General features: G+C 47.7%; 1 protein-coding gene across 9 annotated transcripts in view; it reads right to left on the reverse strand.

The window, feature by feature from the left end:
- The window catches only part of ARMC9 (armadillo repeat containing 9), a 183,379-nt gene that overhangs the window by 131,684 nt on the left and 33,569 nt on the right, over positions 1–18,126 (reverse strand). For all 9 annotated transcript variants that reach the window (XR_011467299.1, XM_070385231.1, XM_070385246.1 and 6 more), the window contains exons 9-10: positions 15,100–15,198; positions 1,770–1,804 (exon numbers count right to left, since the gene is read on the reverse strand). Coding sequence is in view for 8 of the 9 variants with exons in the window: in XM_070385231.1 (XP_070241332.1) it covers positions 1,770–1,804; positions 15,100–15,198 (134 nt within the window). In the remaining variant the exon portion in view is untranslated. The remainder of the gene's footprint in view (positions 1–1,769; positions 1,805–15,099; positions 15,199–18,126) is intronic.

Raw genomic sequence — 18,126 nt, forward strand, 5'->3', positions numbered from 1 at the left:
GAATGGGGTCTCAGTTAACATTCTTGGGGAAGATCATCTTCAATTTAAAACAAACAAGTGGTAAACCTCTGTACATGGCACATTGATTATTTTGATCTTTTTTCCCAGAGGCAGATACTACTGTGAGTTTAAAAAGTAATACAAATATTTTAAAAATTACAATTATAAATAGCTGGCCAGTATTCTTCAAAAGTGTCAAGGCCACAAAAGACCAAGACTGAAGAAGGATTTCGAAGTAAAGGAAACTAAGATGTGACAGGACTAACATGTGTGATCCTGGAGTGAATCTCAGTCCACAGAAAGGACACGATGGAACAACCGGTAAAGTGTGAGTCAGGCCTGCCGGTCAGCTGACAGTGCTGAGGCAGCATTAATCTTCTCATTTTGATAACTACACTGGGCTGGTGTAAAACAGTAGCACTGGGAATCTGGGTGAAGGATATATGGGAATTCTCTGTTTTGCAACTCTGAAATTATTTCAAAAGTAAAAAAAAAAAAAATTTAAATTCAAACAGGCTTTTTCTAGACAAAAAGAAGTTCCATTTTAAAAACCAAGTTTGATGATGTTCCATAGCTGGGGAGCTTCTACTGGAAAGAGGAAAAACTGTCCTATTTGGGCCATATTTACTTGCCAATGATGGACTGATGCTGATGCCAAATCTCCAACACTTTGGCCACCTGATGCGAAGAGCCAACTGGGAAAGACTAAGGGTAGGAGGAGAGGGGGCGACACAGGATGAGATAGTTGGATGCCATCACTGCCTTGGTGGACATGAGTTTGACTGAGCTCTGGGAGATAGTGAAGGACAGGGAAGCCTTGCATGGTGCAAAGAGTTGGATATGACTTAAGAGACTGAACAACAACGGCAATATTACCAACTAAGTTGCTCAACAACCTGGCATTTCTGTGGTCCAGCCACTCTCCCAGGGTCTCTGAGGAAACTGAGGTATAGAGAGGTATGAAAGTGGTCCAAGGTCACAGAGTCTGTGGCCAAGGGGGTTTTAATGCTGATAGTCTGTGCTCATAAGCACCACATTCTAGAGCTACCAACCAGAGTGAACCAAGTGCAGGGTCCATGTCGGGCTCAGGCAGGATGGAGGGAGGAGGAATGCTGTATGAAGTGCAGGTGTCTGTGTAATCTCACAGCACCCAGCCCACCGCATCCCCCACTTCTCGCCACCCAAGGCTGGCTCACAGAGTCACCAGAACCCACCCTAATCCTCATGTCCACGCCAAAGGTTCTCGACTTCCTTGCTACTGCAACACACATGCCTGATGAAGCCCCCCCTCCCCCGCCCCCGGGGGACAGCCTAAGTGACCTGGGCAGGAATGCTCCAGCACAACACAGACCCACCCTGCGGCCCTGGTCATGGTGTGAATCGGCAGAGAACGTGAAATGTAAACACTGCAACACTCCGTTGACTGCCTTATGACAGGAAATTAAATTGATCTCTATAAAACATTATAGGAAAAATTCAATGATTTTTTTCCATTTGATGCTATCTTTCCAACATAAATAGAAATAACTTTAAAAGACATTTTTATAAGTATTTTTTGGGACTTAAAAAAAATCTTTATTCCAAACATATTTGATAAGTATTACTTATAATTACTGGTATTTCCTTTAATACCTACATGGAGCTCCAGCTAAGTAAAGGAATTCATCTAAATTAGGCACTTAAAACGAGAATTGATTAAAAGCACTTGGAATTCCATTTTTACCCATAGCCATTCCCCTTAATAACAGTTCCTCAGAGCAGTTACTTACACGGGTGCCAAGGAGGCTCTTAACATGGTTGAAGCCTGCGGGGGAGGGGCAGAAGGAAACAGATTTTGTGTTAAAACACTGACAGCAATGTGCTAACGCCCAGTCACTGTGGTGGTACAAAAACAACAGATTTGCAAAGTTTTTCATCCACCAGATTCTCCAACCATAATCAGATTCAATTTAAAAATCAGCCCAAGTTCAAGTTCAGTGACACCTTACTGATGCATTTCCCAAGCTACGCACCCTTAACTTGTTGCTAAACTCCACTCCAAAGAGCACGCTATAAAACCGCGGGTGGGTTCACCCTGACCAAGCTCTTGGAGGAACTTAAAGCTGCCTGGTCAAAGACATCATAAAGAATAAAAGCAATGGAAATCAGTTTATTATCCTGGTTTTATTAAGATTTTTATCTTTGAATATAAAAATAACACATGCACTTTGCACCAAGTCAAACACTATAGAAATGTTTATAGGAAAAATTCACAAGCCCCCTCCCATACCACTCCCTAAAGGGGATTTAAAGATTCTGTCTATAGGCCAAATCACAGCCTACTTTATGGGCATGTCCCATTTATTGTCTTCTTGCTTTCTTTTTGCCATATTAAGCATGCACTACAATAGACAAAACCAAGTGCTGTGAATGGCACTCAAACCAACCATAAAGGACGTTTGAGCAAAGAAGGGAAATGTGAAAATCTCACTGGTATTACATGATACTAAGGACTTAGTGTTAATTATATTTCACACTGTGGTTATGTTTTGTTTGTTTTTTAAAGCCCTTATCTGTTTGAGATGTACACTGAATTATTTATAGGTAAAGTAATAGTCAAAGCTATGGTTTTTCCAGTGATCACGTACGGATGTGAGAGTTGGACTATAAAGAAAGCTGAGCACCGAAGAATTGATGCTTTTGAACTGTGGTGTTGGAGAAGACTCTTGAGAGTCCCTTGGACTGAAGGACATCCAACCAGTCCATCCTAAAGGAAATCAGTCCTGAATATACATTGGAAGGACTGATGCTGAAGCTGAAACTCCAATACTTTAGCCACCTGATGTGAAGAGCTGACTCATTGGAAAAGACCCTGATGCTGGGAAAGATTGAAGGCAGGAGGAGAAGGGACGACAGAGGATGAGATGGTTGGATGGCATCACTGACTCTATGGACATGGGTTTGAGTAAACTTCGGGAGTTGGTGATGTACGGGGAGGCCTGGCGTTGCTGCCGTCCATGGGGTAGGAAAGAGTCAGACACGACTGAGTAACTGAACTAAGAGTGATAGAATGTTTGGAATTTGTCGAAGAGAACTCTAGGAGGGAAAAGCTAAGTAGAGCAGAAGAGAGGAAGTCTCAGCTGTCTGGGGGGCCTTTCCAGAAGGGGCAGGCGTTGGTACCCTGCTTCCTCTATGTTACCACAACCCTCTAACAGAGCCTTATCCATGCTGATCATATTCAATGGTGGTTATTTTGCAGCCACTTCTGTGTCCTTTCCACAAAGGCTGGAGATATAGCACCCTCGTGTCCCTAACACGAACCACGGTGCCTGGACCACAGAGACACTCAGTCAGCGTTTGCTGATTGAATGAATCAAGACTGACTTCCTAAAGGGGCACTTGAGGGAATTTTCTGGTGGTCCAGTGGTTAGGACTCCGTGTTCTCATTGCCAAAGGCCCAGGTTCAATCCCTAAGATCTAAGATCCCTAAACCACATGGCCAAAAAAGTTTTTTGTTTTATTTTAAATCTTCAAAAATGGGCACTCTAGGGCTTCCTCGGTGGCTCCGTGGTAAAGAATCTGCCTGCCAATGCAGGACACACAGGTTTGATCCCTGGTCTGGGAAGATCCCACATGCCGAAGAGCTGCTGAGCCTGTATGCCACAACCACTGAAGCCTATGCTCTGCAACAAGAGAAGCCCACACCCCTCAACTAGAGAGTAGTCCCCGCTCGCCACACTAGAGAAAAGCCCGAACAGCAACAAAGCCCCAGGACAGCCAAAAATAAATAAATAAAATTATTAAAAAAAATAGAATCCGTGTCAGAATGCTTGACAAATGTAACAATCTCCTGTAATAAATCAGCCCTGTTGTCAACTGTTTCCCTTCAAAGTATTACAGACCTCTCAATTCTCACCTCGAAGACAGAAAGCCCTGCTTTTAAATGACTCATGACCAAGTACGTTTTGCATTTTTTAACTCTTCGACTTTTTTTTTCCCTTGGCCACACTGCATGGTTTGTGGAATTTTAGTTCCCTGACTAGGACTGAACCTGGGCCCTTGGCACTTGGCAGTAAGAAAGCGGCGTCCTAACCACTGAGCCACCAGGGAATTTCCTTTTCTTTTTTATTTTTAAACCTTTGACATTTTTTTTTTAATCAAAGAAACTACCTGTTATTCCTGTTACTGGCTTAAGTAGCAAGGAATTCAGAAAATAAGTTGGAAACGTCATCTAAATTACTCATCTAACACACTAAGAGGATCAAGGAGCCTGGAATGAGTCAGTTAAGGACACAGCCATAGTAAAATATTAGCATAATATATGCACAAAAGAAAAATATTTTAAAATTAGTGATATTGGCTAATTCATATTTCCACAAATAAAATTCACTTACATACACCCCCTTTTTTCATAGCCAAGAAAACCTTTTCTATCTTTCAAAAATTGATTCTTTTCCTCTTTTGCTAAATTCTACAACATTCTATTTGTCCTAGGAAGAAATTAATTGAAAAGTAGTAATAACTGACCCTTTTATGAGAAAAGCCAGTATGTCAAATAGTATCAAGACTTTATTATCTGTGCGTGGGTGCTAAGTCGCTTCAGTTGTCTTGGACTCTTTGTGACCCCCTGGACTGTAGGCTGCAGACTCCTCTGTCCATGGGATTCTCCAGGCAGGAATACTAGAGTGGGTTGCCATGCCCTCCTCCACGGGATCTTCCCAACCCAAGGACCGAACCCATGTCTCCCGAGTCTCTTGCACTGGCAGGCAGGTTCTTTACCACCAGCACCACCTGGGAAGCCCCTTTATTATCCAATCAAGTAAAAGAAAACAACAACACCCAAAAAAAAAAAAAAACACCCAAACTGGTGATGAGCTGTAGGAAGAATGGCTGAGCGCACCCTTAATGAGAGAGGAGAGGTTAAGGTATTTCGTTAAGTCCCTACTGATTGCTCACCCAATAGGCCTCTGCAGATAGCATATTCAAAAGCAGAGACATTACTTTGCCAACAAAGGTCCGTCTAGTCAAGGCTATGGTTTTTCCTGTGGTCATGTATGGATGTGAGAGTTGGACTGTGAAGAAGGCTGAGCGCCGAAGAATTGATGCTTTTGAACTGTGGTGTTGGAGAAGACTCTTGAGAGTCCCTTGGACTGCAAGGAGATCCAACCAGTCCATTCTGAAGGAGATCAGCCCTGGGATTTCTTTGGAAGGAATGATGCTGAAGCTGAAACTCCAGTACTTTGGCCACCTCATGCAAAGAGTTGACTCATTAGAAAAGACTCTGATGCTGGGAGGGATTGGGGGCAGGAGGAGAAGGACATGACAGAGGATGAGATGGCTGGATGGCATCACTGACTCAATGGACCTGAGTCTGAGTGAACTCCGGGAGATGGTGATGGACAGGGAGGCCTGGCGTGCTGCGATTCATGGGGTCGCAAAAAGTCGGACACGACTGAGCGACTGAACTGAACTGAACTGAGGCACTGCTGATACTGGTGAGCAAGACAAAGGCCCTCTTCTCAGACAGCTTGCAATTCAGTGGGAAGAATCAGTGATCAAATAACTCTCCGCACCAAATCTGCAAGATGGGGACAATATCATACCAGTGGGTGCAGACGCCAAGAAGAGCACGTGGAAGTCAGCCTCACTTCCCCCCTTTTTCTGCCCGTCCACCCTGAGCTCCCTGAACTGACGGGGGTGCTGGAGCTGAGAGGCACTGAGCTGAAGTTATGCACTGGGATGTTGACCTTTAACATTGATACCCTGGTAGAAGCTTGCCCACAGAATGGAGAGCTCACTGCAGGTGACAACGACCACTTCCTTCCCCGACGTGGAGGCGTTAGTAAGAATACTCAAACACCTCGGGTGGGTGGGTGGGTGGGTCTTGCTCTGACCTCTTGACCAGCCTTTACACTGGATGGGATTTCTAAAGGTCACCGCCACCAGCTGCGGGCGCTGCTCTGCAGGCAGGTGGGGTGGACACAGATCCAGTGGTCTGGCCAAGGAAGGAAAGCCCCAGGGAGAGAAAGCTGGGAGAGAAAGGGCCCAAGTCCATCATCAGTTGGAATCATCCCCCTCTCGAGCAAACACTGGATTCTGAGTCTGGACGATGGGCCCAGACAGCATCCCCTCGCTAAGGGTCCCGACTGCAGGCCACGTGGGCGGTGTGTGACGTCTGGTACATTACGCTGGGTGGTCAGGGCGAGCACCCCCAAGGCCTGGGGCACCGGAAAGAGACCGGCGTCCTAGCCCACAGTGGACGTTGGGCGCGGGCAGGCGGTGCTTTCCCAGCTGGGGAAGCACAGTGTGAAGGTGCAGCAACCCTTTCCGGGCCCAGGCAGAGGCAGGAACAATGAACGTAGGAACCTGTTGCTGAACCTGTCATTAGTCTCTGAGCACCTCTCCCGTGCCAGGATAAGGGCAGGGCTGGCCGGAACGCTTGGGCGTGGGAGAGATAAATCGATACCTGGGCTGAGAGTGACAGGTCAGAGCTACGCCTCCATCACTTCTCAGCCTGCAGGCCAGGGACCTGAGCCTGGCCCTCGCGGTAGAGGGGCCAAACGAGCCTGAGACAGCTCTTGGTGACAGCGGCAGGATGAGGAGCTTTGCTAATGACCCGTGACATCAGGAAGTGTATTTAGAGAAACTGGTATGAGGTGTGACGTGATGCAAGTATCCCTTAGTCATGGGGACTGGAAAGTCACTGGGTTGGACGGGGTAAGCAGTCCCTCACCGTGGGCCTTCTCCAGATGCCGGTGTGCGGCTGTGAACCTCAGGACAAAGTGTGTCTCAAACTCGCGACATCAACGCTTTGTCTGGGGATAGGGCCAACCTGTGGGGCTGGCTTACGGGCACACATCTCGGAAACTGCTGTTCCAGAGGACGCAGTCAGGGGAGGGTCAGGAAGAAAGAGCTGCAAGGGTACCAGGGACAGGAAGGCCCTGTTTGGGGCCCGAAACCTCCTCGGACCAGGCCGGTCCGCAGAGGACCAGCCCTGCTTCCCAGGCTCTGCTCACACAGGACTAATGCTGACACAGCGGCCGCCTGTGCAGTGCAGACAAAGGCAGGACCCTTGTCAAGAGACCTCACGGGGCATGATCGTCAGGAGACGTTAAATAACCACAGAGGGACACTTGAGGGACTGTGTGTTGGCCAGCGGGCAGAGAGGCCATGGGAGCCAGAGACCCAGGGGGTGTCCCCACCACCTGGGGAAGGGTGGCTGCTATGGCCAACCCTCTAACAGGAGGTGCACAACTCGAGAAGGCAGGGCTGTGGCCGCAGGAGGGGAGCGTTGCCATGGAGCATGGGGCGAATGACATGTGGAAACAGAGCTAAGCGTGTGTGTGGTGTGGGTGTGCCCGAGTGTCCGAATGTGCCAGTGAGTTTTCCAGGAGCCTCTCGGGAAGGGTTCTCTCTGGCTCCCCAGGTCGCTGAGGGCACTGCCCTTGGCCCTGTCCCTCCACCCCATAGCCTGGAGGTGTCTGAGCACCTGGGGCCAGGGGCGGGCATGCTGGGGCTCCTTGGGGTTTCTGTGACCAGAGTCGGGCCTGGATAGATGGACAGGCATCACATCATGGAGGGCTGAGGACTCACGCGGAGCACTTTGGACTGCAAGCAGTGACAGACAGCTGTTACGCAAGGTAGAGTGACAAGGTCAGGTTCCTGTACATACCTAAATACTTCCTGAAACCTTTGGGCTAAATAAATAGGACACAGCCAGGAGCTTCCCTGGCCCAGTCCAGTGGTTAAGACTGTGGTATCTTATGCAGGGGGCGCAGATTCAATCCCTGGTCAGGGAACTAGATCCCATTTGTGGCCAAAAAAAAAAAAAAGACACAACCAAAAAGGTCACTCCAGCTCCCATGAGAAGGAGCCATCAGAGATTTAAGGGCTTTGAGACTGAGACCAGGCAGAAAATGTTGCTTTAATCAGGACAGAAAGAGGGAGACCCTGAACAGACAGACACAAAGCCAGGAGGCAGGGCAGGGGGAGCCACAGCACCCCCTGCTGGAAGCTTCAGGAAATGCTCTCCTTCGTGGAACAGCATCACAGCAAGGCTTCGTGAACAACTGCACAAGGCCCCATCCCAAAAGGGTCACTGTCACGGCCACCACCCCAGCTCTCTGCAGGTTGTTACTGCTAACAAAGATGGGTGATTTTGGAAGTAGATTCCTCCAAAGAGTCACATGTCCTGAGCTTTTAGTATATTTAATGCTTTTAGTATATTTAAATATACTAAATTTAAATTTAGTATATTTAATATTAATACTATATATATTTAGTATATTCAGATCTGGAAGTATTATAACTTACATTTCTTTTTTTTAAATTTTATTTATTTGTCTGCACTGGGTCTCAGATGAAGCATGCAAACTCTTAGTTGCGGCATGGGAACTCTTACTTGTGGCGTGTGAGATCTAGTTCCCTGACCATGGGTTGGACCCAGACCCCCGGCATTGGGAGTGCAGAATCTTAGCTACTGGACCACCAGGGAAGTCCTTATACTTCCAGTGGGGCCTACTGGGAGTTGTGTGAGAAAGGGAGGGTTAATTTCTAAATAAGCCATTTTCTCCAATAAGGATGGATTTAAATGGAAACTTTCCCATCTGAAGAGTCACAAACCCAGAGGTGCCACTGGGTGGGCTTTGGGACTCACCCAGGGGGCTGTGCTCAGGTGTCCACCTTGAGAGTGTCTCTGCATTCAAGCTTACCCACTGCAAACAGGTGGCTAAGAGGAGAAAGGTATTCCACGGCATTTTTAAATGCTGTTTGCAGCACACAAAGACAGATGTTACACTGTTAGAAATGGCAAAAAACTGACAATGTCTACCAGAGGAATGGTTAAATGAACCATACTGTTGTCAAATTAAGATTCTAAAAGATAAGGAAGATATAAATATGCTAAAAGGACATGAAAGACTCTTGAAAATGTACCATTAAGTTAAAAGAGACAGCTGCAGAAGGACGTATCTAATAAAATCTCAGTTTTATATGGTTTTAAAGGTTTGGAAAATGCATATAAAACAGTGTCACCTGTGGAGGAAGCGGGAGGGGGTGGGTGCGAGGCAGGGAAGGGATTTGTGCTTCACTCCATTTCCTGCTAAACTGTTATACATTTTCCAGCTGACCCATATTTGTGTAGTTCTTGTACTGGACATGGAACAACAGACTGGTTCCAAATAGGAAAAGGAGTACGTTAAGGCTGTATATTGTCACCTTGCTTATTTAACTTATACGCAGAGTACATCATGAGAAACACTGGGCTGGAAGAAGCACAAGCTGGAATCAAGATTGCTGGGAGACATATCAATAACCTCAGATATGCAGATGACACCACCCTTATGGCAGAAAGTGAAGAACTAAAAAGCCTCTTGATGAAAGTGAAAGAGGAGAGTGAAAAAGTTGTCTTAAAGCTCAACATTCAGAAAACGAAAATCATGGCATCTGGTCCCATCACTTCATGGGAAATAGATGGGGAAACAGTGGAAATAGTGTCAGACTTAATTTTTTGGGGGTCCAAAATCACTGTAGATGGTGATTGCAGCCATGAAATTAAAGGACACTTACTCATTGGAAGGAAAGTTATGACCAAGCTAGATAGCATATTAAAAAGCAGAGACATTACTTTGCCAACAAAAGTCCGCCTAGTCAAGGCTATGGTTTTTCCAGTGGTCGTGTATGGATGTGAGAGTTGGACTGTGAAGAAAGCTGAGCACTGAAGAATTGATGCTTTTGAACTGTGGTGTTGGAGAAGACTCTTGAGAGTCCCTTGGACTGCAAGGAGATCCAACCAGTCCATTCTGAAGGAGATCAGCCCTGGGTGTTCTCTGGAAGGACTGATGCTAAAGCTGAAACTCCAGTACTTTGGCCACCTCATGCGAAGAGTTGACTCATTGGAAAAGACTGATGCTGGCAGGGATTGGGGGAAGGAGGAGAAGATGGCATCACCGACTCAATGGACATGAGTTTGAATGAACTCCGGGAGTTGGTGATGGACAGGGAGGCCTGGTGGCTGCAATTCATGGGGTCCCAAAGAGTCGGACACAACTGAGCAACTGAACTGAACTGAACTGAATAATCTTAGAAGACAAAAAACTCTCCTCGTGCTCTTAGAAGAAGCTTCTCCTTTACTATTTATCACTAGATACTTGATAATATGAAATCAGATTCATCTCATGCATGTGTGTGTGCTAAGTCGCTTCAGTGGTGTCCGACTCTGCCACCCCATGGACTGTAGCCCGCCAGGCTCCTCTGTCCATGGGGATTCTCCAGGCAAGAATACTGGAGTGGGGCTCTTCTCAACCCAGGCATTGAACTCGCATCTCCTGCATTGGTGGCTGAGTTCTTCACCACTAGCACCACCTGGGAAGCCCCAGATTCATCTCATATCCCAGTAAATCATGGCCCAGGGTTTGGAGCCTGACGGTAGGGACCACGGCACGATAAGCCTGGGGTTAGGGTGGTGACAAGCAGCCCAACTGGAAGAGGCTATATGGGAGAGTTCTCATCTCAAAAATTTAACCTGTTATTAATCCTAGGAGCATCCAGATCTGTCAGCCAACTCTGATAATGCTTCTCAGGTGGTACAGTGGTAAAGAATCTGCCTGCCAACGCAAGAGATGAAAGAGATGTGGGTTCAACCCCTGAGTCAGGAAGATCCCCTGGAGGAGGAAAGGGCAACCCACTCCAGTATTCTTGCCTGAAGAATCCCATGGACAGAGGAGTCTGGTCGGCTACAGTTCACAGGGTTGCAAAGAGTTGGACATGATTGAGCACCGCACAGCAACAGACAACTCTGATAATGCAGCAGACTCTGGGACAGTTACCTGGGCAGGAACGAGGTAGGGTAGAAACACACCTCTGGGTTCCCCATGGGGCCCTCCACCAGGGTAATCTTTACACACACTCCCCAGAGGGGGTGACTGGCTGAATTTGCACTACCCTCTGCCCCCTTCCTCTGGGCAGTGAGGTTGTGTGGGTGGAGGAGGTTGGGTGAGGGACTGGCCTTCACTGTCCATGACTGAGTGAGAATGTTTCTTTAATTCCAGGGCTGAAAAGTAGGTAACCCACTTGCCTACCAAAAACCCCCCCACATTCTCCAATATAAGCTTTCTCAGAATCAGCCGCAATACCTTCAGTTCCATTTTCCTTCATTCTATTTATTTTTCAACTGGTTCGGAGCTCCAGGGGAAGAAGGGTGCGATTTACTGAACCCTTCGGAACTTTCAACAGTGAATGAGGTTACAGAGGGCCAGATTCTTAGTAGTCAGATTTAAAAACCAGATCAAAGTACTACATTTTGTAGAAGATGCAGCTGTTTTATGATGGGTCCTGGCCAGGCTTCTCCATGAATACAGTGAATAAGCCCGAAGAGAAGTTGATCAAGGACCAGGCTAGAAAGAAGGCTGGTCTGTGCTCACCTATTTATCTTGAAATTGATGACATTCTGTTTGGACTTAGAGTAGAATTTTGTTGTTTAGTTGCTCGGTGGTGTCCAGCTCTTTGCGATCCCATGGACTGCAGTCCACCAGGCTCCTCTGTCCATGGGATTCTCAAGGCAAGAATACTGGAGCGGGTTGCCATTTCCTTCTCCAGGGGATCTTCCCGACCCAGAGGCTGAACCCATGGTCGCTGTCGTGTCTCCTGCATAGCAGGTGGGTTCTTGACTGCTGAACCACTGGGGAAGCCCTTAGGATAGAATATATTCCCCTTAAAAAAAATAAAAAAGCAATCTCCTTCCAAAGGGCTTCCCTCCTGGTGGCTCAGATGGTCAAGAATCTGAGGAGACCTCAGATGAGGAAGTCTGGGTTTAATTCCTAGGTCGGGAAGATCCCCTGGAGAAGGGAATGACAACCCACTCCAGTATTCTTGCCTGGAGAATTTCATGGACAGAGAAGCCTGGCGGGCTACAGTCCATAGGATCTCAAAGGGTTGGACACGACTGAGTGACTAACACTTACACGCACTTATCCTCCGAATCCTAGATCCTATCAGCTCAGTCACCGGACAGCCCATCTAAATTGTATCCTAATTTCCTCTCCATACGTTATAAATCTGATACCACACACTGATGTTAGGCATGCCTGATCAACGACAATATCCTGTACACTTTCATAATGACCCCTTATCTACTTTTTTTATCATCGTGTAAGAAAAATATAATAGGAACAATAAAAGACTTTGCAGCTTTTATTGCCTGGTAAGTCAATGACTCAGTAGGAAAAAAAAACGGTCATGAGTGAAGATAAGCAGAGTTCACCCCCCTCCTGCGATTCTGAGGCTTCGACTCTGTACCTCAGTGTCCCTGCAACACGGGAGGGTGGCAGGCCCAGCCTCTGGGCAAATGAAGGCGACCTCTCGTGGGGTGAAATGTCCTGTGTGTTGTGCGCCATCCCCTTTTATACTGCTCCTTTTAAATATGACATCAGTTTGTTTTGTTTGTTTGTTTTGTGCCCTGCCTCAGGCATGTGGGGTCTCTTTCAATTTATGGTTAAAAATTTACCTTAGTTGTAGCATGTGGGATCCGTGAATAGTTCCCTGATGAGGGGATTGATTGGACCTCGGCCTCCTGCACTGGGAGCGTGGCGTTTAGCCACTGGACCGCCAGGGAAGTCCCTAGAAAGCCACTGTTTTTGGTAAACACACTCTGATCCTTAAAGTCATCCCAAGGCTGATGACTTATAGCCAAGCATATACAGGACATAAAAACTCAACTCAGCCAGTCCTCATGGAGGAGGCTTGAAGCCCCCCATCCTAGAGGGCCCACGAGGAAGTCACTTGTTTGAGACTCAGGTGTCTGTGTGTACTTAACTGACATTTAAGAAAAATGGCCGACTCACTAAGATTTCTGTACACAGACGTCATTGCAGCCATATCCTAAAGCACAGACGCCACAGCTCCTATCCTTCACTGTCCACGTGTGGCGCAGCCGACACAGCAGCGGCTGGCCAGTCCTTCCACATGCGCCTCAAGGACACGGTCAAGGACGCTGGCTCACAAGGATGGTACCACATCCTTTCTACCAAGATCCACGAGAGGAACTCTCCTCAGGTCTGAGCTACAGCATTGCCCATGCAGCGGTTTTTTTGACCTGTCAATCTTCAAAAATAATGTATGTAACAACTTGCTTTTAAACTGTGAGTTGGAAAAAGTTCACAGTCTAAAGGGCACGAGGGGACGTTGGCGGCACTGAGATGGTCTATTGTGGGCACGTGTGAGGGGCTCATGGGCGTTCATTTTACCGTTGTGCTTTGGAGGCTGCATGTTCAGCACAAATGTCTTTGATGCAATGAATATCATTGTCTCTTCCTTTATAAATAAATCATGTAACTGCTTTCTGCCCTGGCTACTGGAAAGCCGGCGCCAATTCTAGGCCTCCTTCCCCACATGCATTTTTTATACCAGCCTTAGCCTGGCTTACTTTTATTTTTCTCACCCTCGTTTTCCTTTAACCATCATTTTTCTTTTCCCTCCAGCATCACTGAGATATAACGGACATGTATCATTGTGTGAGTTCAAGGTGTACAGTGTGATAACTGGATAAAGGTGTGTATTGTGACATGATTACCACAATACACAGCTGTCACCTCACCTGCTTTTTCTAGTAAGAACATTTAGGAACTATTCCTTTAGAAACCATCAAGTTCACAATAGAGTATTGTTAACTATAGTCATCGTGCTGTCAATTACATCCCCAGAACATAATCGTCTTAAAACTGGATGTCTGTGCCCCTTGATCAATATCTCCCCATTTCCCCTACCCCTTGGCAACCACCAATCTACTTTCAGTGTCTATGAATTGTAACCAAAATTTCTTTATCTTTATTTTCTATATTTTTCATTTCTCATATGTGTGTTTTCTTGTAATAATAAGTTGCTTCAAATCTTTTTAAGAACGAGGTAGATTATTTTAAAACTAAAAAAGGACTCTGTTTATGAAGAGAAGATCCTAGCGTTAATGTTGAAACACTTCAGTAAAAACCAGGGCCCTAACCCGCAGAGGGAGTGAGGAGGGCTCTGATGTCAGGGGGAGGGGCTCTGACCCTGGAAGGGGGCTCTGAATGTAGGGAGGGCTTTGATTTTCAAAGTGGGGGGCAGGGTGGCTCTAACTCTTGGGGGGAGGGGCTCTGACCCTGGGGAGGGTGCTCTGACCTTTGGGGAGGGACTCTGAACCTGGGGTGGAGGGCTCTGACTCTGGGGGGTGGGTCCTCTGAACCTGGGGGGGAGGGGATCTGACCCTGGGGGGGAGCTCTGACTCTCAGGGGGTGGCTCTCACCCTTGGCGGGAGGGGCTCTGACTCTTGGGGGGTGGGGGCTCTGACTGTTGCGGGGGCTCTGGCACTCAGAGAGAGCCTCTGACCCCTGGGGACGGGCTCTGACCCTCATGGGGGGTGGGCTCTGACCCTCGGGGGTGGGCTCTGACCCTGGGGAGGGGCTCTGACCCTCGGGGGTGGGCTCTGAACCTGCGGGGGAACCCTGACCCTCGGGGGTGCCTCAGAATCACCTGGCGCTTCCCTCGGCCTCTGGACCAGGCGGCAGGTTGGTGTTTCCCAAGTTAGTTGGGTCCTTAACCAAGGGGCAGACAGAGTACACCAGCGTCTCCCAAGGGAGTTTTCAGTTCATGGACTCCTGTCCCGGGCTATTTTTGCAACTTTTCTGTAAGTTTGCAATGACTCTAAGTATAAAGTTAAAGAGAGAAAAAGAAAGGCCCTGCCTGAGACCTGGGAGTTGCCTGTAAAAGATGACGAAGTTGCCTTGGGTTCCTCCTGACCTGCTGTTACCAGCCCTGGTGCCCACAGAGCGGCCCCACCTGGAACAGACCAGCCTGTCTCCCCCTGCAGGAGGCTGCCTTCCAGCTGTTCACTCTCCAAAAACAGCTTTCTTTTCCTTCTGGGAAAGTACAGATCTCCAAAGCCTGCTGAAATGCAGACTCCCGAATGTATTTTCTCCTGCTCTCTCATTTTTTAAAGTTATGGCATGGTGAAATCTATGGCAACCCACTCCAGTATCCTTGCCTGGAGAATCCTATGGACAGAGAAGCCTGGTGGGCTACAGTCCATGGGGTCACAAAGAGTCGGACATGAGAGCGACTAACACACATGGTGAAATCTGCGGGCCTCACCGTGCCGGGCCTCGTGAAGTCCACACTGTGCGCCAGGCTCTGCCGCATCTGGTTGCTGAAGAGGCGGACGCAGACGCTCTGCAGGTACTCGGGGGTGATCTGCAGGGAAGAGAGGACAGATGGCTGGTGAGTGTTGCCCTGGCTGGTGTGGGCACTGACTCTCCACAGCCGCGGCTGCGGAGGTGAGATTTTGCTTTAATATCGGGGCTCTGGCGAGTTGAGCCTGATGAGAAAACTAACAGTCTCCAGGTGTGACCATGGGATAGCATACTTTAAGTCATGTAATTGCACTTAACATACTCCCGCTGTCCTGCAAAATAAACTTTTTGTTTTGGCCACACTGCCTGGCTGGTGGGATCTTAGTTCCCTGACCAGGGATTGAACCTGAGCCCTCTGCAGTGAAAGCGCCTAACCACTGGACAGCCAGGGAATTCTCATAAAATAAACTTGATTTTAAACCAATTTTTTGTTAATTCAAGCAGTGAAGTCATGGTAGGGCAGGGGGAGGAGGGAGCGGTAAAAATGGATGGAAAGTCATGATAGAAAGCATGCCAGGCTTAAAATCTAAAGATCTGGGCTTAAGCAGTGGACTCAAGAAAACCAACGGGTCTGCCTCCTGCTTTCCGGACCTATGGGAAGAGATGAAGGAGGCCTATGGCTCTGTGTCTCGGGGATCAGGGGAGAGCCCAGCACATGGTAGATGCTCAGTAAACCGTAAATGAGTGAGTGATGGAGACTTGTCATGAACCACCCAGCGCTTGACAATGGGATCTGGGTTACTTCTGCATCAAAGCAGTTGACACAATGGCCTCTTTCTTCAGCTCTCATGCCTCTCTCATTAGCCACCATGATTCAGGACTGATATCCAGCATCTAAGGCGGTAATCTCTGAAACGTTTTCTTCTCATCTTACGTCTTTTTTAAAAATATATATTAAAATGAGAATTCCCTGGTGATTCAGTCATTAGGACTCTCCTCTTATTGCCAAAGGTCCGGGTTCCATCCCTGGTCAGGGAATTAAGATACCACAAGCCGTGTGGTCAAAAAAAAAAAGAGGTTAAGAGTGCCCCAATTTAACTTATATGCAGAGTACATCATGAGAAACGCTGGACTGGAAGAAACACAAGCTGGAATCAAGATTGCTGGGAGAAACATCAATAACCTCAGATATGCAGATGACACCACCCTTATGGCAGAAAGTGAAGAGGAACTAAAAAGCCTCTTGATGAAAGTGAAAGTGGAGAGTGAAAAAGTTGGCTTAAAGCTCAACATTCAGAAAACAAAGATCACGGCATCCGGTCCCATCACTTCACGGGAAATAGATGGGGAAACAGTGGAAACAGTGTCAGACTTTATTTTTCTGGGCTCCAAAATCACTACAGATGGTGACTACAGCCATGAAATTAAAAGACGCTTACTCCTTGGAAGGAAAGTTATGACCAACCTAGATAGCATATTCAAAAGCAGAGACATTACTTTGCCAACAAAGGTTCGTCTAGTCAAGGCTATGGTTTTTCCTGTGGTCATGTATGGATGTGAGAGTTGGACTGTGAAGAAGGCTGAGTGCTGAAGAATTGATGCTTTTGAACTGTGGTGTTGGAGAAGACTCTTGAGAGTCCCTTGAACTGCAAGGAGATCCAAGCAGTCCATTCTGAAGGAGATCAGCCCTGGGATTTCTTTGGAAGGACTGATGCTAAAGCTGAAACTCCAGTACTTTGGCCACCTCATGTGAAGAGTTGACTCATTGGAAAAGACTCTGATGCTGGGAGGGATTGGGGGCAGGAGGAGAAGGGGACGACAGAGGATGAGATGGCTGGATGGCATCACTGACTCGATGGACGGGAGTCTTGGTGAACTCCGGGAGTTGGTGATGGACAGGGAGGCCTGGCGTGCTGCGATTCATGGGGTCGCAAAGAGTTGGACACGACTGACTGACTGATCTGATCTGATCTGAAACTGTCACCAGTCCACCCTGCCCCACAAGCCAATCCCTAGAGGTTGTTGCTGTTTAGTTGCTAAGTTGTGTCAAACTTCTTCTGCAACCCCATGGACTGTAACCTGCCAGGTTCCTCTGTCCATGGGATTTTCCAGGCAAGTATACTGGAGTGGATTGCTTTTCTCTTTTCCGGGAGATATTCCTGACCCAGGGATCGAACCCGCGTCTCCCGTATTTCGGGTGGATTCTTTACCACTGAGCCACCAGACAGTTTTACCTCCTTCCATACTTCTATGCCTGACTGTTGGAGGGACACTTCTTTTCCCAGTCTCCTGACTCTGTCTGGTGAACTCCCACGTGCTAATGTAACAGGCATCCCTTCCCAATGCTCACTCACTCATGCCTACAAGAGGACGACTACTCAACCGACTGGTGGGTTGGAAGGAGCAGGAACACTGGACTAGACCCCTTCTCTCCCTGTGGTTCTCCTGTCTGGCCCCTGGAAACCTCGGGTCTGTTTCAGCCACAAGAAAGACTGTTCCTCGTGGAGAACTTCTCGGGTCGTCTGGGCTCCATCTCAAGCTGCACCCCCTACATTATCCTCAGCCCGTCTCCTCTGAATGCCTGCAGGATCAAAATTCAAACACCCCTTGTTCATCCTGTGCATCTCGCCTTTCCTTTTATACCAGTTCCATCCCTACAACCTAGAAACGTGTCCAGATATGTCTCATATTTCAAAAATACCTTCCCCTCGCTCCTTCCAAGGTCCTCATCTATCAACCACCCTCTCGATGTTCCTCCTTTACAGCCACGGTCCTTAAAAGAACAGCCGACATCTGCTACCGCGCCCTCCCTTTACCTGTCCACACACCCCAGCTGAGCCCCCGTCTGCCTGGCCCCCACGGAAACTCCCATGGTAAAGGCCACCACCAGTGACTTTCTAAATGGCAGACACAGTGGACACTTTTCAGTTCGGACTCCTAGAGTTTTCTGTGATTTCTGAGACTTTGGAGCAACCCTTTGCTTCTGAGATTGCCTCCTCTCCTTTGGTACCAGAACCATTTCTTTAACTCGGAAATCTGATTCTGTCAC

Source organism: Bos mutus, chromosome 2 (assembly GCF_027580195.1).
Source record: "Bos mutus isolate GX-2022 chromosome 2, NWIPB_WYAK_1.1, whole genome shotgun sequence".
NCBI classification, from domain to species: Eukaryota; Metazoa; Chordata; class Mammalia; order Artiodactyla; family Bovidae; genus Bos; species Bos mutus.